Here is a 26,387-nt window from a genome sequence, read left to right as displayed (position 1 = left end):
CCGGAAAGTTATTTGGTCTAGTACTACCTATACTGATAACATACATTTTTCAAAAGTGTCCAGCTATGTGTCTTTATGACAACCAGGATCTGATGTATTCTGACATAAACTGACAACCTCACTGATACTGTTGTTTCTACAGTGCAACCTAATATAATGTACACCTCAAAAAACATATATATTGCATATAGTTTTGTACAAATGCAATATGTCATATTAAACAACAAAATGTTTTAAAATAAAACTCCTGAAGATATTTACTTTCAGTTGGGTTTGTGTACTCAGGTATATATATAGAGACAACAAAGATAGTCAGAGTACCTCTACCCCTTTAAAGAATTCCATTAAAACACATGCACATGATTGACCCCTAGATTATGAAGACCTTAACAGGCACATCAAAGAAATATCAGTATTAAAAAAATACACTGTCTGAGGAAGGAAACACAAACATGACTGTACCTGTATGAAGTAATGACTTAATGTCCTGAACATTAGTGTTGGGAGGAAATCCTGTATGCTGGGTGTGGGTGTCTTCAAGTTACCAGGTGTGGGAATTTCAAATCCATCGGCCATGCTAATTTTCATAATGAACCATGAAAACCATTGGCAGCCACCAATATTCCTGACTATATTTTATTTATAGCCTACTGTAGTTGGAGGTTTTAATAGTTGTGATATCTGGAATTATCATGCAGCTTTCACACATTTATTTTTGATTAATTACTGAAAAAAACTATTTTTAAATGACAAAATTACCCTAACATCTATTTTCTTGCATTATTTTCTAATCCGGATGAATACAATATGTATATTAGATGTATTCCTACAATCTGTAATCCAGCATTTTATTTAGCTAGTAACATTAGGTAATACAGCTTTAACAATAAAATAAATTATCAACTTAATCCAAGGCAGATAATCAAATCTGAAAAAATTGGTTCTGAATCTAGTATAAACTCAAAATGCTTTTCATGAGAGCTAACTAAGTGATTATTAAGAAAAAAAAATGATCTGGAGATCTAAGTATATGTTTAACAACCTTATTGTTATGTACAAATAAGAATAGAAGGCACAATAGTGAGAACAAATTTAATTATGTTTTTGGTAAAGTTTTTCTTCAAATTTACTTAAATTTTTTCATAAAACTACTATTTTGTTTAAAATATAACTTAGCATCCTATAAATATGTCAAAATTACAATAAAGATCAAGTTCTTTACAAATTTGAGTTTTCAGAATTTCATACATAAAAAATTAACAATGTTAATGGAAACTAAAGACATTAACCCACTAATGGCACATGCTATTTTTAATATAAAAATAAATTGCTATTAAAATCTTAGTTCAGGTTGCCTATATATAATACCATATTTAAGAACAGTTGTATATGGCAAGTCAAATACCATGTAAAAGGAAATTATTGAAATCTTTACAGTATGAATTATAGGCCAAAACCAACTTTTCTTCAGTGCTAACTTTGATTCAAACTCCATTCAGAGCCATGTACAGAGATTATTGTCAAGGTCAAGGTCATTGTGAACTTGCATGGTCGAGTGATGGCTAATTAATCAACCAGTATAGTTTAATTAAATAAAATGACAAAATCATAATATTTTTTATATGCACTAATATGTGCTACCTATCAAATCCCTGCACGACAATAGTAACATATGTGGCTAAAACTCCTACCTGAAACGTATCAACCGACATAAACGCCACGGATATAAATACTACCACCCCTCACACTTAAAGTGAATCAGAAAAAAATGGGGGTCAAGCTGCTCGTTTCTGAGATAACGGGTAGCGTCTATGACTACCCTAGTTCCGCACAAAATTCGAGTACTTTTTTTTACAGGTACCCCATACATGTTTCAAGCACAAGGCTACTTGACACATTGGTACTAGATGAAATAAAATTGCATTTTTTTTTAACCCAGATAAAACTATTATTTTTTACAACCAACACACTCACATTTATAACCAATCACAGGACTTGTGGTGTTCACTTCTCTATCAAAAGTTCGGTGCACCTCCAACTTTGACCCAGCCGGAAGTTATTTGGTATAGTACTACCTGTAACGTTTTCACAATGCATACTTATCAACAACCAATAGACCGTTTAAAATAAGGAACTCATCTTTTTTACCACCCTTTCAAAAACTAGTATGTCATCAGTTTGATTTATGGATATTTTCATGTTTCATGTTTCATCAACCAGTACTCACTCACATACTGATCGTTTCATACTAACTTATCAACAATTACGTAACACTCTAGAGAGAACGGGGTCGTGGGAGCTGTTATAAAACGTTATTGGGGCTTGGTGTTTGTCATGTTTATACATAACGTTTTTTTTTTTTAAAAAGAGTAATTTTATTCCTAAATGAAGTCTTGTTTTGCCCTAGTTATTTATTAAAATGTCGATTTTATTGTTATTTTACTTGAAGGTGCCGACCTCGGCGCGTGCATTATACTACGATACAGTGGCAACCGGATGGCCAGCCTAATTTACTATTCGCAAGCCATGGCGGAAAATACTGAGAAGTCATTTTGTGAACGTTTCAAGAATCTACAGTCCAATACATTCACTATCATTGGTACAAAAGGAGAAATTAAGGTTTGAAAATAGAACTTTAGAATTTACCAAACGTTTCATATTCAGTTAATGGAAGATGACTAGAGTGGGCATATATATATATATATAGATAGATAGATAGATATATATATATATATATATATATATATATATATACTATACTACTCAAAAGAAGTTAAGGGTCAAAGGAAATTTTGTGATAATTTTTTGTAAGTATGTCTTTTTAAGCCAGATAGGGTTAGAATATTCCCCTTTGTTTTGTCATTTGGACTATAGACATCACGTTATTATGGGACATGCAATCATTGCACTTATCTTTAGAAACTTTTTAAATTAACCCAGATTTCCTTTTCATGGATTTGAAGCAAGAACTTAGTCAGACTAAACTGACAAACTGCCTCGAAATACCTATTGTGATACTTCATGCACCAATTGCCCGTGTTTTGCATGAGTGTCATTCCATGCATGCCAATTTTAGCAATAAAAGGAATGAACATTTTCCTTTCATCATAAATTTGAAGATGGTTCGACGACAACTCAGCTTCTACGACAGGGGAAGGGCCATTGGCTGGCTACAAGATGGACAAACTCAGAGAACTGTGGCTCACCGTCTAAATGTAAGCGAAAGTGTTATTGGTAGACTCTGGTAGAGGTTCAGGACAACTAATGTTATTCAGAATTGCCCCCGTTCTGGAAGACCCCGATCAACAACAGCACGAGAAGACCGTTTCCTGATGGTAACGGTGTTGCAACAGCGCTTTGTGACCGCACGGCATCTTCGGGATCAAGTCAGAGCTGCCACAGGCAACAACGTGTCCGACCAGACCATTATTAGGAATCGTCTGCGAGACCGAGGTTTGAGATGCCGGTGACCTGTAGTCCGACCACAGCTACTTGACCGTCACAGAAGGGGTCGCCAAAATTGATGCAGACGTCATATCTGGTGGAACCATGGCCAGTGGGCAGAAACATTGTTCACAGATGAGTCACGCTTCTCGCTACAGTTCAGTGATGGCCGGGCTCGTGTTTATTGTCGTCAAGGAGAAAGATTTGCTGATGTCATGTACGTCATTAACGGAAATTTGAATGGTCAGCATTATCTCAACGAGATTGTTCAACCACTTCTGCAGCGGATTGGACCAGAAGCTTGGTTCCAGGACGACAACGCAAGACCTCGTCGTACCAGGGTGGTGACCAACTTCCTGCAGCAGCAGCAGAACGTTCAGCACATGGATTGGCCTGCATATTCACCCGACTTGTCACCCATTGAGTTGCGTAGGATGAACTAGGGCGACGAGGTCGATCACATCACGTCCCTGCCGTCAACCTTCGGCAACTGGTTCAGCAATTAGTCGCAGAATGGCAAGCGATTCCTCAACGTTATTTCCAACGCCTGATAAACAGAATGCGCCAACGTTGTCAAGAATGTGTGAACGCTAACGGTGGCTACTTTTGTTGTGGGGTTTTGTTTTGGTTTTTTTTGGGGGGGGGGGGGGGGGGGTGCATGTCTCTTCTTCATCAGGCTAATAAACTAGTGTCTAATCAAAAGGTGGGTTTTTTGTGGGTTTTATGTTTTTAAGCCATCAAAGAATTATTTTGTCATTAGTCGTCATCATTTTAGCTCTTTAGCTTATATTTATATGCACAAATATTTTTGACCCGTAACTTTTATTTTAATAGTGTATATATATATAAGCATAACCCTCAAAGTTGGTAGGGCTATGCTCCCCCAGTCCCTAACCCCGCTTATTAATAATAGTAATAGTAATAGTATTCATGGAATTTAGCAGTGGAGAGAGTCTAAACGGTTACAACGCTATAGTGCTTGGTTTGAAAATGGATAACATGTTTTCCAGCGTCACCAATGTGGCCTACGACCAGCCAGTCGTTTTGCGTTAATTGTTTGCAAATAATTTTTACAGATTCGTAAAGTGGTCATTCGGTTTAAAGGCGCTCTGTCACGGATGGTTGACCTAATTAATGACCCAACAAAGTATTATATGACAATATATACATTTGATTTGTACCTAAAAGTACTTTATTGAACCATCTAAATAACCACCATATCCCACTTATTGATATTTTATAAAAATAATTGAATTATGTCGACGGTCCATAATTCAAAGAAAAATAACGGCTATTTGGAGAGCAGAGGTGTGACGTATTATTTTGAGTCACGAGACGGGCATCCCCCGAATAACCGCAGTGTCAAAACGATTTACCAAGCTCGTGTAACGAGAACGCTTGACCGTCCTCTGCGACGTAGGGTAAATAGAAAAAAAACCCACCCCAACAACAATGAAAATAAGTTATTAAAAATTAATAAAAACATGTACTGAATGATAATAAGCTTATACATTAATTTATTTTAGTAACAGAAGCATGTTAAACGTCGTCGACAATCCCGACTAGTTGGGCCTTTGCATCTGTAGGTAAATTTATCGTTAGTCGGACACGAAAAAATCTAAACATCTGGATCACAAATACCTTCATTTTCCACCTTGTCTAATTCATTATTATGCTAAATATGCCATAACAGCTGACTTGGGATAGGAATTGTTAAATTTTTAAAGAATACTCTGAACTAGACGGTGTTTATATACGATGTGACTATATATACGACGGCCGTGTATATAGCCTCCGCTAACGATGGCTGGCTATATTCACAGCAAAAATGTATAGAGGCGGTAAATAAGTCACTGATTGATCCATATTACCGAACCATCTGAAAAAGGAGGAATATATACTAAGTACTGTACGAACAGTGCATTTTTTTTAACAGGGGAGGAGGGGGAGGGGATTGTATATGAATCTAGCGGACACTTTTGTGTATGTTTTCCATAGACATATGAATAGCGTGATATTGCCCCTAATAATAATAATAATAATAATAAATAATAATAATAATAATAATAGAATAATAGAATAATAAATAAATAAATAAATAAAAATTACAAATTATCAGCTGCTGAGGTAGATTATCTGAAAGAGAAGCTAACTACGTACAGTACACAAAGTAACAACAGAGCTTGAACTTAATAATTTTTCACTGATTACAATTTTGAGGCTGCTTACGTAAAATTTTTAAAAAGTTAATTTTACCGCAAATAAATATGACTAAAAGGTTATTTTGCTGTATTTAGTCATATTTCAAATGCGCAAAATTGCAAGGGGCAATAATTTATAACCATAACAATATTTCTTTTTATACCAGTAACCACTCCCGGGTCCCCCTCTAAATTTATGTAATGTTTCTGAAACAACCACCCTCACACCCCCCCCCCCCCACACACACACCGCGACATGATTTTACCAACATTATAATACATATAATAATAATAATAATAGACAGTTATAATTATTATTACTATTATTATTATTATTACTATTATTATTATTATTATTATTAGCCTACTACTACCTTTTTGGGGTGGAAGGGGTGGTGTTTTATCGGGGGAGGGAGTGGCTATAAAAATGCAAGATTAACGTGCGTGCACAGACACACACAAACGGCAGGATGAACTTGTCCCTGCATGTAGAACTGGATTCAACTGGGTTAAGTAATAATTAAGCCAACCTTTGGGAGGCAAAACATGCGACAGTGTACTGGGTTTTTTACGCTATACATTAAACCAAATGACTACTTTGCGAATCTGTAAAAATAATTTGCATACAATTAACGTAAAACGACTGGCTGGTCATAGGCCACATTGGTGACGCTGGAAAACATGTTATCCGTTTTTGAATCAAGCACTATAGCATTGTAACCGTCTAGACTCTCTCCCTGCTAAATTCCATGCATACGCGCCTAATAATAATAATAATAATAATAAATGGTGAGTTTATGTTCCGACTGTTTATTATTTTATTTCAGTCATGAAATAATGTATTTTTTTATATTATTTACCTTGTATATAGCCGGCCCTCATTTGCCAAGTCTTGTCGTTTATATAAAATTCAAAATACATTATATGGTTGCCTCATCACTACGATTCTGTTTTGCCGTATTTTTTTTTGTTGACTTTTCACAAGAAGAGTTCCACATTTTAAAAATGAAGCGTGTCATGGAATTCCCTCGATCATAGTTCAATTAAAATGTTTTGGATCATAAAATAACTAGGTTTGGTATGCCAAATGAATGTAATTTCCATTTATAATCCATATTTACAGAAATAAGACCCACTAAATTCGTGACAGTGCCTTAAAGCAAATTGGGATTCCATCGCACTGTTGGTGTTGTACTCACATCCATTGAATAAATTAAATCTCATTTTAATCGGGGGAAACCCAGATGGAGGAGAATCCAACAACCAAAGTTAAAATTACATCTGAATTGTTACTATTAATCGATGCGCAGTACACAGATACTAAAGTCAGCATTGCACGTACAGTTTATTTACCTGGCTATTACACAGTTGCCTTCTTACTAGTATATTTGAAGCGCGGTCGGTCTAGGATCGATCCCCGTCGGTGGGCCCATTAGGCTATTTCTCGCTCTAACCAGTGCACCATGACTGGTATATCAAAGACCGTGGTATGTCATATCCTGTCTGTGAGATGATGCATATAAAGATCCCTTACTACTAATGGAAAAAATTAGCGGGTTTCCTCTCTAAAACTATATGTCAAAATGACCAAGTGTCTGACATCCAATAGCCGATGATTAATAAAATCAGTGTGCTCTAGTGGTGTCGTTACACAAAGCAAACTTTTTTTCTTACCTGTATACAAAAGGAGTTTGCTGGTAATTGTTTAAGAACACGTTTTATTTGCCTTGGAATTTGTTTTCGTCAGGTTAAAACTTCATAGTGTGCTACATCCCAATTCATTTGTTTCAAGTTGACGCCATGGGGCTGTACATAAACAGGTTGTGATCATTTTACCGCAGGTTGATACACCTTTCTGGTGCCCAACGAAAATGTCTGGCCCATCAGGGGACAAGGAGTTCCCTTTACCGAAGGCCAAACACCCTGTGATTCTGCCCAATAGCGAAGGACTGTGTTACGAAGCAGACTGTGTGAGACAGTGTTTCAATGAAGGTAAAACTCTTGGATTCCTTCGTAACTTAGGCGTTTTCCAGGAAGTAGTTAAATAAATGTTTCTGTCGGCTTTACCCTTTGTCCAGGGGACAATATTTCAAGAGTATTGGGCAACCCAGGCATGTGTATATGGGGGAGAGAGGGCGGGAGGGGGTCGGAACCTCGTCTGCTTAAGCAAATTGTCTTCCTTTTTTTCGATATATTTTTCTTTGAGAAACAGATGTGTGAATTTCGTAATTCCGAACCCCAAGTGTCTGAGGGGTGATGCCAAAAGGGAAAATTAAGCTAACTTAAAAAAATAATCTTCTTTCAAACTACTTCACCAATTCCAGTTAAATTTTGTTGAAACATCCTTGGCACATTGACAAACAAATTAAGTTTATCTTATTTGTGAATGTCATTAATATTGGAGGGGTGGGTGGGTGGACGGAACGTAGCTCAGTGGTAAAGCACTCGCACGATTCATGGTCGGTCTAGGATCAATACTCGTCGGTGGGTCCATTGAGCTATTTCTCGTTCCAGCCAGTGCACTACGACTGTTATATCAAAGGCCGTGGTATGTACTACCCTGTCTGCGGGATGGTGCATATAAAAAATCCCTTGCTGCTAATCGAAAAGAGTAGCCCATGAAACGGCGATAGTGGGTTTCCTCTCTCAATATCTGTGTGGTCCTTAACCATGTGTTTGACGCAATATAACTGTAAATAAAATGTGTTGGGTGCGTTGTTAAATGAAACATTTCCTTCTTCTTCTTCTTAATATTGGGTCCCCCATTTGTCTGGATGAAGTTAACTTTAGTTATGTAGAGAAATGCATTTTAAAGCTGTCATTTCTTCGATTTCTCTCAAACAAAGTTTGTAGGAAGCTTCCTAGTCACTTGAAGAAACGAATTTGTGAATTTAATTATTTTGATGGGTGGGGGGGGGGGGGGGGGGGCTCAAATTTCTACAGATGTACTTGACCATTTATAACTAGATGTTCTGGGAAGATTCCTTGATCCATTGAAAAATAAAAACATGTCCACGTATATTTTCACTTGTGAGGACAAACGGACAAGAGCTTATTTCGAACACTGGGTGCATATAAAAGATCCCTTGCTACTAATGGAAAAATGTAGCAGGTTTCCTCTCTAAGACTATATGTCTAAATTACCAAATGTTCGACATCCAATCGCCAACGATTAATAAATGAATATGCTGTATTGGTGTCGTCAAACAAAAGAAACTTTAACGGGGTTTTTTTCGTGTGTTTTTTTGGGGGAGGGTGGGGTGAGGAGGAGATGTCATTCTGACCTCACCCCGGAGAATGGGCATTGTTCACTCCAAAAGCGCTCGCTTGATGCGCAGTCGGTTTGGGATCGATCCCTATCAGTAGGCCCATTGGGCTATTTCTCGCTCCAGCCGTTGCATCAAAAGTGGTGCATCAAAGGCCATGGTATGTGCTATCCTGTCTATATAAAAGATCCCTTGCTGCTAATAAAAAAAGTAGCCCATGAAGTGGCGACAGCGGGTTTCCTCTCTCAATATCTGTGTGGTCCTTAGGCCCATGGGCCTCATGTTGCGTTGTTATTTCAGGTTTAAAAGAGTGTCCGAAGATGACGCATGCAGACAGTGAAATTATTCATTCAATCATGGCGGAAATGTGTAAGCAACTCGGGCTCGACTACAGTGGAGTGTCAACAACAGTCACGACTTAAAACATATTCATATATTAGGCGTTTTCATTACATGCTTGCCACTGTAGAAACACAAATGTGACTGAAATGTGACCATAAAAGAGAGATATTTTGTTTTAAAATATTAAATATGTATGTTATACAACTGCTGTAATAACAATCATGGCTTAGACTATACCTTCTTTTTATTTGTATTTAACACATAATGCTTACTTATATGTTTGTTTATTTATCTCAGAAAATTAGCTTGAATTATAATTAGTGGTTTAAATGATAGTTGCCTTGCCATGACCAAAATTTACAATTTGAATATAAGGCCCAAAACACACCAGATCTGGGTCGGGTCTGGGTCTGGGTCTGGTGAAATCGAAACGCACGTACAATACATTATTTTATAAGGCTCTATACATTTGAATTTAATTGTATAACCATGTGATCAATAAAACTAATAACGATCAATACGTTTCTATTTAGTTTTAAATCGATTTTTAAAGATATGTGAACACTAAAACTAATCAAATGTATTTTGTTTGTAAACCAATAATCACAAGACTAAACTGACTTATGACATAGAAAACTTTGTTTTGTGATTTTATCTTTCAGCGAACAAATGTGTTTGTTTATTTATGGTTTCTTAAAGTCAATATCCCTTGTTTTCGATGGCTGTATAGTGTATATACATACATACATAATAGTTTACTGACAACCAATGACTATGTATGTATGTATGTATGTATGTATGTATGCATACATATATGTATATACATGTACGTGTACGTGTATAACACTGTGCATGTATTTTCAATGTGTGTGTGTGTGTGTGTGTGTGTGTGTGTGTGTGTGTGTGTGTGTGTGTGTATGTGTGTGTGTGTACACACACAAATTATAAAAGGAAACATGTTATTACCAGAGAGTGTGTCAATATTATATATTAGGAATAAAAATTGTCTTATGCGAGCCTCTTGCGAGCATAACACATAATTTTTATTCCTAATATATGCTACTGACCATACAGAAACACACGAGGGTAATATATAATCTCTATTTAATATAATTTCAAACTTAATACAACGTATTTTTGTAAACTCTATATGCAACTATAATTCCAGTCAGCCATCAATCTATCTTCAAATGACGTATGAATGTGATGTATCCTTTTGAATGGGAACGACGTCGGATATCCTTACATAAAAATAAACTAGTGCATGACGGTTTTTTGGTTTCATAAGGCTGGACAACTTTCAATGTAAAGTTGCTATTGACATGTTTTTCTTGGACGACTTGGTGCATACGTTAATTCTGGAGTGTCACCATAGTAAGTTTGCTTGAATGTCAATAAACGTAGCGCCGGGACCTTGCAAAGCTATCAAATTCTGAAAGTAGGTGAACCGAAAAAATCATATACTTTGATTACACTGGATATCATATATACATGAGATACGTATATGTATGTATATATGGGTTGCGAACGTTTCTCTATGTAAACATGTAAGCGTTATATTTGTTATCTCAAACTTTGACGTAAAAATATCATCTGTCCCTTAAGATTTACTACCAATAATAGTTTTGATTCAGAATTATTGAAGGGAGTGGTGGGGTAGATCCAACAGGCTCCGCCGTGCCTGCTAGTGGTGTCGTTAAGCAAAACACTAACTTGTTTGTGCCTGAGACACGGTATCGGTATGTAGACTTCATATGTGTCCATTAATAATAAACCTGCTGTGACCCGTAAAGGGACATGCCTGAGTTTGCTGCATTGTAAGATGTTTTCGACTGATAAAATATTTCTACGATTAAACTTACATATTAAATACATTTTCTGGTTTAGAATATCAGTGTCTGTATATTCAATGCGTTTCTGGTCGTCTTAATATTTGTAAGAAGCCCAAACTGGATTTTGTCTTCAAATAATTTCGTACATTTAATGACGATAACAACACAAATGTAACAAATCTGGTAGTGGTAGTGTGGTGGTGGTGGCGGTGGTGGATGTGGTGGTGGATGTGGTGGCGGTGGTGGATGTGGTGGTGGATGTGGTGGCGGTGGTGGTGCCTCCACCAGGTGTTCACCTTCACATCAAACTAAACCCACCACCACCACCACCACATCCACCACCACATTCACCACCGCCACCACATCCACCACCACATGCACCACCGCCACCACATTCACCACCACCACCACACTACCACCACCAGAGTTGTCACATTTGTGTTGTTATCGTCATTAAATGTACACGTATTTAGAAATAGTACAATAGGATCATTATGAATAAAAAGGATAGCGTCATCGAGTTGCTATCACAGAGAAACAGACATTGAAAGAACCAGCATCACCATGGTTAAGACGAAACACAACTCGTCGCCAGGCGGTTTCGCTTCTGATATTCGTATCCCGTTGAATCGATCTAGGTACACCAGTAAAATTAACCATAAACACACCAAGAAGACGAAATTGAAAACAGAAAGGTATATAAGCAAGCAGGTGTCAAAATTAAAGAGGAAATTGAAACCAATAATGAGTGTATCGTTTCCAAAAATAAAAGTGACGTCGTCCGCCCAAGGTATAGTAGAACGTGCTATCGCCGAACAAAGAAGAAAACACATCATTAATCAGAATGCAGGAATCCAGTATGATGTGTGAACGGTCTGCTGACGCCTCCTGGATCCATGCATCATTTACTAAAACTCTGAACGACTAGGCTATGGACTGCTTCTTGTAAGGGTGAATACAGGATGGTTCACTGACCTGTGTTTAATTCATGATTGATGGGAAATAATAAATATATCCTATACACATTGTTGTCTTAAGTTATATATTATATTTACGTTTCTAGTACAAAAACATACAGCAGCAAGTTATGAATGTGTAAATGAATGTAATATTTTGAGTATTTATTTGTTTGGCTGTAACTTGCCATGACTGGCAACATAAAATAATTCACGTATGTGCATAAGCCTGGCCATTGTATACATCACATCTTCATGTGGTAGGCTATTGTTGCCGTTGCATCGCTGTTCGGTGATACCGTGTGTTTACTCAAGCCAAACAGTATGATAATCAAGAAATTAATAGTAAAAAAAAGGTTTGTTTTGTTTAACTACTAGAGCACATTGATGTATTAATCGTCGGCTATTGGATGTCAAACATTTGGTTCGTTGTGACACATAGTCAGAGGTAACCTGCCACAGTTTTTCATTAATAGCAGGGGAGTTTTTGTATATGCACTTCCCCCCATAAACAGGACACTACATACCACAGCCTTTGGCATACCAGTCGTGGGGTACTGGTTAGAGCGGGGAAAAAATCCAATCAGAGACTTGGTCTACCGAGCGGATTAAATAATTCGACCGAAGCACCTCATTGTCTTAAGTTATATATTACGTTTATGTTTCTTGTACAAACATATTGCAGCTAGTTATGAATATAATATTTTGATTATTCATTTGTTTGGCTGTACCTTGCCACGACTAGCAGTACACTTGGTCAATTCGGATGACTTGTTTAAGTTATACCACCTTTAAATGAGTGTATATAAAAAGACATATAGTTAGTTAAGCATGACATGATTTTTAAATAATTATTTTAACAACATATTAATGTAATAGACGGACTGAGACACTCGCGGTCAGTTAAGCGCACAACACAGCGTGACCTAGTTAGACCCATGTACACATTCCAGCAGATCACAATAGACCCTGTTTCGCACACGACTGTTTGTATTACAACTTCAGACAACTAGATACTATCATACATCATAGGAATATAAAACTAAAACATCATTATTGTTTAAATAGCTATGTATGAGTTGGATTTCAACTGGTAAGCTGGCTAAAATAGTAAAGGCAAACACTACAACAGTGACCTGGTTTCGACCCGTAGCGTGTATTTACGACAGCGTGACCCGAATAGACCTAGCCATGCAGTTGGGGTGATGCGTACTTTATTTATAGAACAACTGGACATTGCACCACACCATGCACTGGAATAACACTTGTTCTAATTATTCAAGAAGTCATTGCCAAACAATATCAATACAATACGCAGGTGCAAGCACCTGTCATCCGATTTGAAAGGGTATCGTGTATTTACTATAGTGTTCTGACCTAGTCAGTACGGGTGATGCGCACTTAATTCATAGAATAATAGGATATTGCACCACACTTGCACTGCCAAGACACCGTTTGTGCACTGCCGTGACCCCGTTTCTAAAATCAGGCGGCGCATAGCGCCTGAGGTTCAAGCGGCAAAATATCATCATCACCCCCCCCATCTAAAAAACCCAACAACAATATAACAAAACAAACTAAAGAAACAAAAACATTGGCGATGCCAGGATTTTATATTAGGAGCCATATTGCGCGTGTGTGGCGACCACATTGTTTATGAGTCATGTTATGTGGCGACAGGAAATATATAACGTAGTGGGGGATAGGTGTGATTTGGGGGTGGGGGGGGGTGGTGTGGCATTGCCCTCATGGCCCCCTTCTGGCTACGCCTGTGAACTAAAATCCATCCAGATAATTTCATTTACATTTTTTTTTTTAAATTGTATTATTGAAACACTCAATAATGATGACCGACAGGTTAATAAGTGACGCTACATTTTGAATTGGACAGAAAAATAAACAGAAAAACAACTGACTGTTATTTTAATAAAGCTTGAACACATTTTTTATGTACATTATATTCTTTGCATAATCAACCCTACCCTTGACAGACAATGCTTCTTACTGTACGCTACCTTTATTCCCCACCAGGCGCCGATCAAAAGGGAAGATGCTGGGGGTGTGCATTTCAAATGGCATTACGACATTTTTCATCAAGTTAGTCCTTTGACGTGACGTCAACAATGCTTTGGCGTTTTAATTAATATGCTTATTGATGTCAAAGCGATGCTACGTACATTCTTCTGACTATTGTTTTAACTTGAGAAATGTGCGAACAGAATCGCCGTCTGTCATTTAATAATCATATTTATGTTAAATGTGTATAAATGTAAACTATCTGTGCATGGATCCAATACTGCCTAATGGCGATAGCTAACTACTGTACTGTTATGTTACAATGTTTTCTGCAAGTTTTGAGCGGACATATCAATAGAGGTAAGTGATTGTTTGTTTCAATGTTTTTAAGGACCGTTAAAGTCGGAATTGGAGTGCGTAGGAATTGGCGTAGCGAGGATTTTATCCCCTGGTTTAAATTCCCGACTCCTAGCCTTCCAATCAAACACTGATTTTATTTTGCTCTGAGCCTAGTTCAGATGCTTCCTAGCTAGTTCGGTCGCCGGCAACCTCCTATCTCTAACTCTCTTATTCATTAATACTCCCTCAGTTAACAATGTAGTGCGAGCTGCCAACAAATTTGGATCAGCCCCCTGCTCTAGGATTAACTCTTGTCTATTACAAGGTAAGGCCCCTCTATCAAACACAACTGGTTCATTTACCCTCTGCGGGAGGTCAACAGGTTCCACCACATTTAGTTCGTCAGTTGACTTATTGTGACGGAACATGCTCTTATTTCTTTTCACCTGTGGCGATATTAATTGTTTTAGAGGGCCGTGTGCAGTCCCAATATGCACTTAGACTAGGTGGGCACTTTGTTACGTAATACCTCCGCGCGACGGTGGTCGAGCTATGCCCAATACACACCCAGACCAGGTGCGGAGGCCATGTGGCCAGTAGTTACGTAATACATCCGCGAGTTCTGTGCGGAATGGCGACAGCTAGTCTGACCATCTAAGAAAAAATGTCGTCTTGGTCTCTGTGAAAAATTCACACGATACGTGAAGTACCGCGACGTGCCCCCAGGCGATATTCGGGTTTTGTAATAAATAGATAGGATATAGATATATCGAGGAGAAACATATTGGAAGGCTTCCAGGGAACGTTAGTTCGTTTGGACTTGGTAAATATTATTTCTGCTCTGTTGTATAACCTTGATGTGATTGATGTGAATTTAAATATTTTAATACTGTATTATAGCCATATTATTTAGACAGTGTTTCCGGTAAACTGACGAAGTAAATTGTAGGCTTCACTGTGCTAAAATTATTAAAGCTTAGTCAGTCATCCTAGAGGACCTAGGTAAACTGTATGTTATTGTCTTTATTGTTATAGGTACCAGTATTAAGTCTGTATTACAAGGTTACTGAATGAGTAGTTAAGGGTTAATTAAAAATTAACCAGTTAGGAATAGAGTTGTAATTCCTTTATTAATTAAGTTCCCCTGGAAGCGTTTCTCAATTATCACACATGTGGGTGTTGTATCACGGTGAAGTGATTCGAATATTGTGTAAACTAGACACCTAGTTATTAACTAATTAAGTGATTAGTTCTGGGTTGTTATTATTATTGTTGTTGTAAGTAATTAACTGCTGCAAATATATTTGTCAGCGTAAGGTTAATACAGATTCCAAAGTGTATTGTGTTTTGTTGTGTTTTCTAGTGAACTAACGTGCTATATTATATATACTTTATATAAGATCTTATCTCTGATCATACCTAGAACTGAGCCACGCGGGTATTGGACTGCCCGTTACAGAGAGATCAAATAGATATACAGTTAGGAGAGATATTTGGATAATCGTGTTTTATTCAGTTACGGATATTATAGGATCCCCGTGACACTTCTCTACCATTTTACTGATAACCTCATCCACTCCAATTTCATGGCTCACATACGTATCAGACAAATCACAAATATCCTCTGGGTCTCGTGTTACCCTTCTGGCCATAGCCCTAGTCATTACACACACAGGATATTTAATCTCATCAACCTCACACTCTTCTATTGGTAAAGGGCTGTCTTTAATTAACAATTGGTCACATTTCGGCTGACAACACTGACTAGTCAAATCATTACCCAACAAAACTCCTATGTTTTCAACAGGCAAGTCCTTCACAACACCCATAATGACTGGTCCCGTCACAAACTTCGAACACAAGAAAACGTTATGTAACCGGACAACCATATTTTCTCCAGTAACTGAGGTTAAGGCCAAACTACGTCCTGTATCTGAATTTTCAATATCAGCTAAACATTTTGACGTTATAAGCGTGGGGTTACACCCTGTATCTCGATAGATTGATATTGCCCTAGGACTCAATTCTTGTTTCACATCACAAACCATACCAGTCGACACATACGGGTTTACTTTCTCTGCCATGGGACTAACCATTAACTCTCTCTCGCTAGCGGAGCTGACCTCACTAAACCGACCACTTGCGCATTATCGCGTTTCCTTTTAAAACAGTCCCCGACAAGATGGTTATCCTTTTTACAGTAACTGCAATGTGGACGAAAAGTTCGTGCATTGGCTGATAATGCAGGTTTATCCTTACTTTGCCCACCAGGTACATTCCTTGCCTGACTAGCTGACCAACTAGAAGACTCTCCCCGATAGTTACTTTCCCGGGAAAAACCTGGTTGAAATTTCTTCTTATCACCCTGTTGTAAAGAGCTACCCTGTACTGCCTGAGCTTTGTGAATTAACACGTAATCATCTGCCACTATGCCTGCCTCCTCTATCTTTTTGACATCACGATCCTCTAAATGAATACGTAAGCTAACTGGTAATCCATTTTTAATGTCCTGTAAGATCAACAACTCCCGTAACTCGGTATATGTCTCTACCTGATGAGAAACCACCCATTTATCAAACATCCCTGCCTTCTTAGCCACAAACTCACTATAAGACTGACCCTGCATTTTTCTCAACTCGCTATACCGTAACCGATAATTCTCAGGTCGTAATTCATAAGCCCTCAACACTGCAGCCTTAACTAGGTCGTACTGACTTGCTCGCTCATCACTCATTGAATTATAAGCTACGCTAGCCTTCCCCTTAAACTTAGACACGGCTAACCATGTCCACTTAGACTGCGGCCAGTTTAGCTGCCCGTTCAAAAAGTTGGAAGAACATATCTACCTCCTGGTCGTCAAATACAGGCACTGATCTATAAGCCTCCGACATGTTAAACCCATTTCCTGCCTCTCGTCTAACTTCTTCAGTATTCAACTTTAACTCATGTTCCACTTTTAATTTTGCTAACTGGAATTCTCTCTCTCTCTCTCTCTCTCTCTCTCTCTCTCTCTCTCTCTCTCTCCTCTCTCTCTCTCTCTCTCTCTCTCTCTCTCTCTCTCTCTCTCTCTCTCTCTCTCTTCTCTCTCTCTCTCTCTCTCTCTCTCTCTCTCTCTCTCTCTCTCTCTCTCTCTCTCTCTCTCTCTCTCTCTCTCTCTCTCTCTCTCTTCTCTATCTAATGCACGTTCTTCTCTTTCGTACTCAAGTTTTTTAAAGGCTAATTGTTGTTCCACACTTAACTCATTTATCTCTATCTCTGGAACAATCTCACTGTCTTCCATAACAGGACTATCACCAAAAACTTCCTGGATAATAATTGTCCTTATATCTCCTAATGTTTTAGCTGATGTTAAATCAATTTCCCGCTCACTCGCGATTTCAACTAACTCGGCCTTAATCTCCACTACACTGAGCGTAGGCCTATCCAGCAAATTCTTATCCATGTTTAGGTATGACGCACTTATTAGTTTCTAGTGAACAACGTTGCTACTTCTAGTAATTTGTAAAAATAATTTATAAAGCCCCCATTTACAAAAAATACTTTTTAAATATGCATGTCCCGTTTCAGATCCCGGACGAGCCCCCAATTTTTACTCCTGTCACGGGGATCCTATAATACCCGTAACTGAATAAAACACAATTATCCAAATATCTCTCCTAACTGTATATCTATTAGATCTCTCTGTATCGGGTAGTGTATACCCGAGTAGCTCGGCTCTAGGTATATCAGAGATAAGATTTTATATAAAGTATATATATATATATAGCACGTTAGTTCACTAGAAAACACAACAAAACACAATACACTTTGGAATCTGTATTAACCTTAAGCTGACAAATATATTTGCCGCAGGTAATTAATTAACAACAACAATAATAATAACAACCCAGAACTAATCACTTAATTAGTTAATCACTAGGTGTCTAGTTTACACAATATTCTAATCACTTCGCCGTGATACAACACACACACGTGTGATAATTGAGAAACGCTTCGAGGGGAACTTAATTAATAAAGGAATTACAACTCTATTCCTACTTGGTTAATTTTTAATTAACCCTTAACTACTCATTCAGTAACCTTGTAATACAGAATTAATACTGGTACCTATCACAATAAAGACAATAACATACAGTTTACCTAGGTCCTCTAGGATGACCGGCTAAGCTTTATATGTTTAGAACAGTGAAGCCTACAATTTACTTCCGTCAGTTACCGGAAACACTGTCTAAATAATATTGGTATAAGACAGTATTAAAATATTTAAAGTCACATCAATCACATCAAGGTTATACAACAGAGCAGAAAAATATATTTACCAGTCCAGACGGACAACGTTCCCTGGGAGCCTTCCTATGTTTCTCCCCGATATCTCTAAAATCCTATCTATTTAAAAAATCTAAGAGACAGCGAATATCGCCTGGGGTCACAACGCGGCACCTCACCTATCATGTGAATTTGCCCCAACTCCCAGAGACGGTATTTTTCCTTAGATGGCCAGACTTACTGTCGCCAAGTTCGCCAAAAATCACGGTCGTAAAACCGCACTATCGTAGGTATTACGTAACTACTGGCCACATGGCCTCCACACCTGGTCTAAGTGTGTATTAGGGGGAGGGGGGGGGGGGGGGGTCGCGCGGAGGTATTATGTAACCAAGTGCACACAGCCCTCTGAAACAATTAACATCGCCACAGGCGAAAAAAAATAAGAGCATGTTTCGTCACAATCATATTAAACATTTCATATTAAAGAAACAAACTATTCTAGGGTCATTAGACATCACAATAAAAACTTGCAGACAGTTTATTACCACCTGGCAAAAACAAATCTGTTACATCCATTAGTTTTTGTAAGTTTGTAGCATAATCACATGGGCTAATCAATAGTGCCGTTAGGAACTATCGCAACACAATAGCACATGTAATACAATTAGCAATAAAAATCTACTGAAATGTACTTGTATGCTTTTAAAAAAAAATCACATTAATATTTGCCATTGTAACCAAAATCTGATATAGAGTTTGTACCCGATCCATCAGTACACCACCCCCCCCCCCCCCCACCCCCCCCCCCGACTCCCAAAGTCGTTCCTATGGGCCTGATGGGAGAGAAACGGGGGGAAGGGAAGGAGTTAATAATAATTATTAAAGAATGTCTCAGTTCAGGAGTACTTACCGCCATGGTGGTCTGGAAACTGAAGTCGATTCGATGCATATGATTCGAATCCCAGCAACGGCATGAGAGACAATTTTTTAGGCCAAAAAGGATGTTATTTCCTGTGCCTGTATCATGTATTGGTATGTACTAGTCAAACCCAACTTAGTGACTGAGGCCATTCTCCCGAAAAAATATATATGTAGGCTATGTGTGTTTGTTTCGTTTGGTAATAAATAATAATAGCTAGAAAATAATAATAGTTAAAAACAGTTAAAAACAAAAAAAAAAGAAAAAAAAAAAGAAAGAAAAAAGAACAAGCAATGACTGGCTGCATTTGACTTTATAAAAAAAACTGAGACAATAACTGTTTTGAAACAAACCTTACGTAACTCTTGACAAACACCCCCTCCCTCCCCCATAACGTTGCATTACGCATCTCAGGATACATAAGCATGTCTCGGTGTCCTAGCGAGTATCGTGATGGTCCAGGAAAAAAAAGAAGTTTTATTTAACGACGCACTCAACACAGTTTATTTACGGTTATATGGCGTCAGACATATGGTTAAGGACCACACAGAATTTGAGAGGAAACCCGCTGTCGCCACTACATGGGCTACTCTTTCCGATTAGCAGCAAGGGATCTTTTATTTGCGGTTCCCACAGGCAGGATAGCACAAACCATGGCCTTTGTTGAACCGGTTATGGATCACTGGTCGGTGCAAGTGGTTTACGCCTACCCATTGAGCCTTGCGGAGCACTCACTCAGGGTTTGGAGTCGGTATCTGGATTAAAAATCCCATGCCTCGACTGGGATCCGAACCCAGCACCTACCAGCCTGTCGACCGATGGCCTAACCACGACGCCACCGAGACCGGTCCTGATGGTCTAGGATGTCATAGGCTTAGGTCCCAGCAACGGACACAGGAGACAATTTGTGCTTCAAACTTTCATTTGTTTAACGACACCACCAGATCACATTAAATTATTAATCATCGGCTAGTGGATGTCAAACATTTGGTAATCATAACATATAGTCCCAGGGTTTCTTCCAGAGGGTAAAATGGGTATGGCGCCATACCCAAATTGTTTTTGCAGATTTAATTCTTTGTTTTTAAGTTGACCTTTTGACAAAATTAATGATTCTTATCATTACTGTATGATTTTCTTAACCCTAAACCTAAACCTAACCCATTTTTTTTATGGGAAGCTCCCCCCCCCAATACTCCCTATCGACTTCGGTTGCATTCAGCACACACATTCATTTCCTAGTACCATACCCAAAACTTTCTAGCAGAAACATTGAGTCCTAAAGAGGAAACCCGTCACATTTTTAAATTAGTAGCAAGGGATCTTTTATATGCACCACCCCACAGATAGGATAGAACATACCACGGATCTTTTATGGCGTCACATATGGTTAAGGACCACACAGATGAGGATAGAAACCGCTGTCGCCACTTCATGGGGCTTTTCGATTAGCAGCAAGGGATCTTTTATATGCACCATCCCACAGATAGGCTGGAACATACCACGGCCTTTGATATAACAGTCGTAGTACACTGGCTGGAACGAAAAATAGCCTTTTTAACGATAAATTATTTTTACTTTCTTTTCAAACAACAGTGTTTTTATATTTAGTGTTTCTGGTCGTTCTGTTTCTAGTATTCCATTCCCAGTCTGGAGCTCGACGCGGTAAGACGTGTTTGTTTCGCTTGTGCACACTGCACGTGCTTTCGTGTACTCGACTTGGGGATCCTCCATGTTGTTATTTTCGTCAACGCAATGGAGTTTGTTACTGGGGCCTAATTCACAAAGGTCCCTTACGCTCTGCTAGACAACAAAGCACCCTCTTTGCAAGTCTTTTAGCATTGCACTGCGAGATCGCAAAGTTGCTAGGGTTTAGTGAATTAGGCCCCTGGTATGTATGCGGCCATTGGAACTGATTGAACGCTGGAACGTTTCTCGTTTCGACAGCCTGCACTAGCAGGTTGGATTCTTGTTTAGCGAGATTTCTTGCCTCCACGTCATTTCTCCTGCTGACTATGTCGACTTGTTTCTCCGTGACTCGTATGACGGCCATTCTGCAGAACGCCACGGTTGTTCGCGTTTAGTCTCTTCATGTCCGAACCTGTCCTAGCAGCACTGGAAGATTGACGGCCCCACTCTAAGAAGAAATAGGAAGCGGGATCGGACCCTACTACTCTTTTCTAGACTTTACTTTGTTTTACATTGATACCATCTCGTATCCTCCGGGGTCGCGCCCGTCCGCACCACTATACCAACCCATGACGACTGGACTATACCCTAGTTTGATTCTCTCTCTCTCTCTCTCTCTCTCTCTCTCTCTCTCTCTCTCTCTCTCTCTCTCTCTCTCTCTCTCTCTCTCTCTCTCTCTCTCAGACGGATCCGGCTTCTCAACACAGCACTACACCTTCAACGTCTAATGACTGTCATCTAGGTAGTTTTCTTGACAGGATGCAACCCATCTCGTCCCTGTAAGCTGTGCACTCAAACGGCCTTAACGAGGCCACTCACGTGGACATATAGATCGGACTTTAAACTTTTAGACCTTCGTTCAAAATTTTATGTCGAAATTACTTTCTTTTTTAAATATTATTAAATAATCCGATCCTTTCTTTTTTCTCTTATTTAGTTTTAGACTGTCCTTCTAAAATGCTCCAAATTATATAAATATTCGGCCGAGTAGTCGATTCGTTTTATTTTTGGCTTGTAACTTTTTATTTATTTATTAAAAAAAAAATTCTATAAACCTTTTTACTAATTGCTATTTTCAAAGTTCTGCCCATTCTCAACTCTACCTCCCCCCACCATCCCGAGTCAGGCCACCGATCCTATCGGAGGTCGGACTCTGGATGGACGTATTCGAAACCCTAGTGGTATATGAGCACGTTAAACTAGTTATCTATCTATCTAGTATTCCAGCTAGACTTTACAATCCGAATAAAATATTTCAAATAGGTTTGAGCGGAAGACAGTTAAATATATGAAAAAGAAAAGCATTTTATTGTTGCACATATTTAGAGAACAAACTACCTTTAAATGTTTCAATTACATATACTGATATAATTATTCATACAGTACGAATGTATCTGGCCTTGAACTCGTTTCAGTATTTAGGTATTCAGTTTCGGTTCAGTTACCCGAAAGATAGATAAACGAGCGATGTCAGGAGACTACAGGTACCTGTAAATATTCAGAATATACAATTATTATGTATTATTTAAAACTGTTATTATTAGAGCCTGTTTTAAACTGTGTATCACTTAGTTTTTGACTTTTATTTAAGTGTAAACCTATAGCATAAACTGTATATCACTTTGTTTATTACTATATGTAGTATTAAGTGACGTGGTTTACTAAGTGGTGGACTATACCAAATAGAATCCAACATGTGATATTGTTACGGTACTATTATACCGTATCAAGCCCGTTGCGATTGGGGGGGGGGGGGGGGAGAGGTTTCGTTGGGTGCGTATGAGAGAGAGAGAGAGAGAGAGAGAGGAGAGAGAGAGAGAGAGAGAGAGAGAGAGAGAGAGAGAGAGAGATTAATTGATTGATTGATTGATTGTGAGAGTTCCATTATCGGCACCCTTACACCAGTCCAAAAAGTCAGTCATCGTTTAGCTTTAATGACCTTTAACCCTATATACACGTATATATAAATTTATATACATGTGAAGGCTAGTGTTAAAGGCGCTCTGTCACGAATGGTTGACCTAATTAATAACCCAACAACGTCTTATCTGAAATATACATTTGATTTGTACCTAAAAGTACCTTATTGAACCATCTACATAACCACCATATCCCACTGATTATTTATATTTTATAAAAAATAATTGAATTATGTCGACGGTCCATAATTCAAAGAAAAATAACGGCTATTTGGAGAGCAAAGGTGTGACGTATTATTTTTGAGTCACGTGGCGGGCATCCCCCGAATAACCGCAGTATCAAAACGATTTACCAAGCTCGTGTAACGAGAACGCTTGACCATCCTCTGCGACGTAGGGTAAATAGAAAAACAACAACAAAGAAACAGGTTATTAAACATTAATACAAACATGTACTGAATGATAATAATCTTATACATTAATTTATTTTAGTAACAGAAGCATCATTATGCATGTTAAACGTCGACAATCCCGACTAAAGTAATGTTGGAAATAGAATAAAAATTATTTTCGTCGATTATGTCTTTCATATTAAACTGACAAGTAAATATTTTGTAAATATCTATTTGATAATATTCTACCCAATTTAGCATTTACTTGTTTGGGCTCTCATTGATGTACAATGTGGTGTTTACTCTTGAAATTAAAATAAAGATGTCAGAAAACAGGTGATTTGTGCATTTTATTGGAACAGACTATAAATTTTTGATCGATGCGTCAATTTCATGGCTGTTGCAGTATGTGAAGGGACTGTCTCAGATGACGGTGTACACCTATCCCTCTCCAAAAAAAAGAAGAGTGTGTGATCTGTTATACCGATATTAAAGGTGCTATCTCCAAGTTGCATAATGACAGCTGTTGCAAATTAAAAAAAATTAAAAAAAAGAAGAGTGTGTGATCTGTTATACCGATATTAAAGGTGCTATCTCCAAGTTGCATAATGACAGCTGTTGCAAATTAAAAAAAAATGCACAGATGCTCATATATAACTCATATATAGCACCTTTAAGTGATTGCCAGATTGTGTAAATTTCTAATGTACTTATATTGAATTTATTTTCACTAAATATGCTGATCATAATTAATAATTTATGCTGCAATTCAAAATACTCAGTTAACTTGCAGTTTTAAATAAACAAACATTGTTTAAGGGTAAATGAAATTGACACATGTCGTACGAATATGCCAAGACTTACCTCACAACAGCGGGAACAAGCAATCGGACGCCTACAGGCAGGTGACAGCGTTAGTAATGTTGCCAATGCTTTTAATGTTCACATCAGAACCATTTATCGTCTGCAAGATCGTTTTGTCACCACCAACGGTACTGCTGACCTTCCACGAAGTGGCCGTCCTTGTGTCACCACCCAACGACAGGACAGACATATTCATCGCTTGCATCTTCGCGATCCATTCCTGACAGCCAATGAAACAGCTCGACAGACAATTGGTGTCCACAACCGACCCATCAGTGGTGACACAGTTAGACGTAGACTCCGTATAAACACTCTCAGTTATCGTCGTCCTGCCCGTCGTCCCAGTTTGACTCAGCAGCACCGACAGAACCGTTTACAGTGGGCCACATTTCACCGAAATTGGCGTTATCAGCAGTGGAGACATGTGATCTTTACAGATGAAAGTCGGGTTTGCATATCCCATGCTGATGGAAGAGTTCGAATATGGCGCAGACGTGGACATCGTTATGATGATCAGTATGTGATGGAAAGAGATCCATGGGGTGGTCCAAGTGTTATGATATGGGCTGCAATTGGCCTGAATCAAAGACTTGGCCCAGTTGTCTTCCAGAATATTGGTCCGGGAAGGGGTAATGGTCTTACAGCTCAGCGTTACATTGATCAGGCCCTCAGACCCCATATAGTGCCTTTTTTTGCTCGTCATCCGCAATAACACGTTCCAGCATGATAACGCCAGACCACACAGCTCGAGCTACGGTTCACTTCTTACAGCAGCATAACATCAGAATTTTGCCTTGGCCAGCCCTTAGTGCCGACTTAAATCCAATTGAACATTTATGGGACGAGCTGAAAAGAATTGATCAAGTTCGTCCAAGACCAAGAAATGCAGCTCAGCTTCAGGCAATCATACTTCAGACCTTTCCACTTATCCCCATGACCTTTATCAACCGTCTGATCCATTCCACGTACAGAAGGTGAGTCGCAGTTGTGAATGCAAATGGTGGACATACACGATATTGATTATTGATTACTCTGTCTGGGTTGTCTGCCCTTGTTTTCATTTATGACTGATGCCTATTAACATTCCTTGAAGTTAAAAAAACTTTTGGCTTCAATATTTTTTTTCATTAGTTTACATCAGTTTTGTACAATGCTATCTAAAAATAAATACCATTCGTATTCTTATTGTAACTTGCGTTTCTTTTGCTGTTCAGTATATAATGGTTACACGCTGCTAAGATGCATGCTAAGTCTTAGAGTTGATCGGAAATACCTCTAAATCACTAGCAAGCTGCTAATAAATTATAGGGAGAGCTATAAGGGGAATGTAAGGACGTAATTGTTAAACGGTCACTTAAAATTAAATATTTATGTTGACAGAATACATAGAGAATACTCCCCGTGTCTTGTGATAAATTATGACATCACAAGACACGAGGGAGGTGGGGTATCTTTGTATCATCCATTATAATTATTTTCATTTGCGACAAATGTAAACAATGTCAGTAATGTGGGTTGAATGTCACTATATTCGGCAGCGGTAGACTCGTTAACTAGCAGAACGACAGAAGCGTAACACAAGAAGCGATATGTCCCAGGAGAATATCACAGGAGATATCGCAAATTATAGTGCCAGCGATACCTCCTACAAAATCCTTTAATGGATGATCAATATAGCTATCTTTAAATATATGTATTCAGCAGTTGATATCATTGTGTCTGTCTTTACAAATAAAAAGGCGAGATATAGGTATTACTTTTCCGACGACTGCGGAAGCAACGACGTCTACGTTGAAGTTTCGCGTTTTGATCTGTTTCTCACAAACTACAAGTCCTAAATAAATGAAACTTGGTTTATAGTTGAACCTATGGATGTTCATCACAATGCATGTGAAAATAATTACAAATTAATTAACTGAATATTTTTAATTAAATATTATTG

General features: G+C 38.3%; 2 protein-coding genes across 4 annotated transcripts in view; both read left to right on the top strand.

Annotated features, from left to right (window-relative positions):
• The window catches only part of LOC121368042 (trans-1,2-dihydrobenzene-1,2-diol dehydrogenase-like), a 28,058-nt gene extending 18,169 nt beyond the window's left edge, over window positions 1-9,889 (top strand). The window contains exons 6-8 of the mRNA XM_041492558.1: window positions 2,450-2,619; window positions 7,487-7,637; window positions 9,212-9,889. Coding sequence (XP_041348492.1) covers window positions 2,450-2,619; window positions 7,487-7,637; window positions 9,212-9,333 — 443 coding nt within the window. The 3' untranslated portion in view covers window positions 9,334-9,889. The remainder of the gene's footprint in view (window positions 1-2,449; window positions 2,620-7,486; window positions 7,638-9,211) is intronic.
• LOC121368040 (trans-1,2-dihydrobenzene-1,2-diol dehydrogenase-like) overlaps window positions 1-26,387 on the top strand; it is a 91,596-nt gene that overhangs the window by 44,697 nt on the left and 20,512 nt on the right. Inside the window, exon 1 of one of the 3 annotated variants that reach the window (XM_041492554.1) lies at window positions 14,188-14,417. The exons of 1 other annotated variant lie outside the window; for it this stretch is intronic. The gene's annotated coding sequence lies outside the window, so the exon portion shown is untranslated. Of the gene's footprint in view, window positions 1-14,187; window positions 14,418-22,715; window positions 22,755-26,387 lie in introns of those variants that run through there. One more of the 3 variants, XM_041492555.1, reaches the window with a different exon arrangement.

Source organism: Gigantopelta aegis, chromosome 3 (genome assembly GCF_016097555.1).
Source record: "Gigantopelta aegis isolate Gae_Host chromosome 3, Gae_host_genome, whole genome shotgun sequence".
NCBI classification, from domain to species: domain Eukaryota; kingdom Metazoa; phylum Mollusca; class Gastropoda; order Neomphalida; family Peltospiridae; genus Gigantopelta; species Gigantopelta aegis.
The sequence above is the reverse complement of the archived record's forward strand: the minus strand, read 5'-3'. Positions and strand labels throughout refer to the sequence as shown.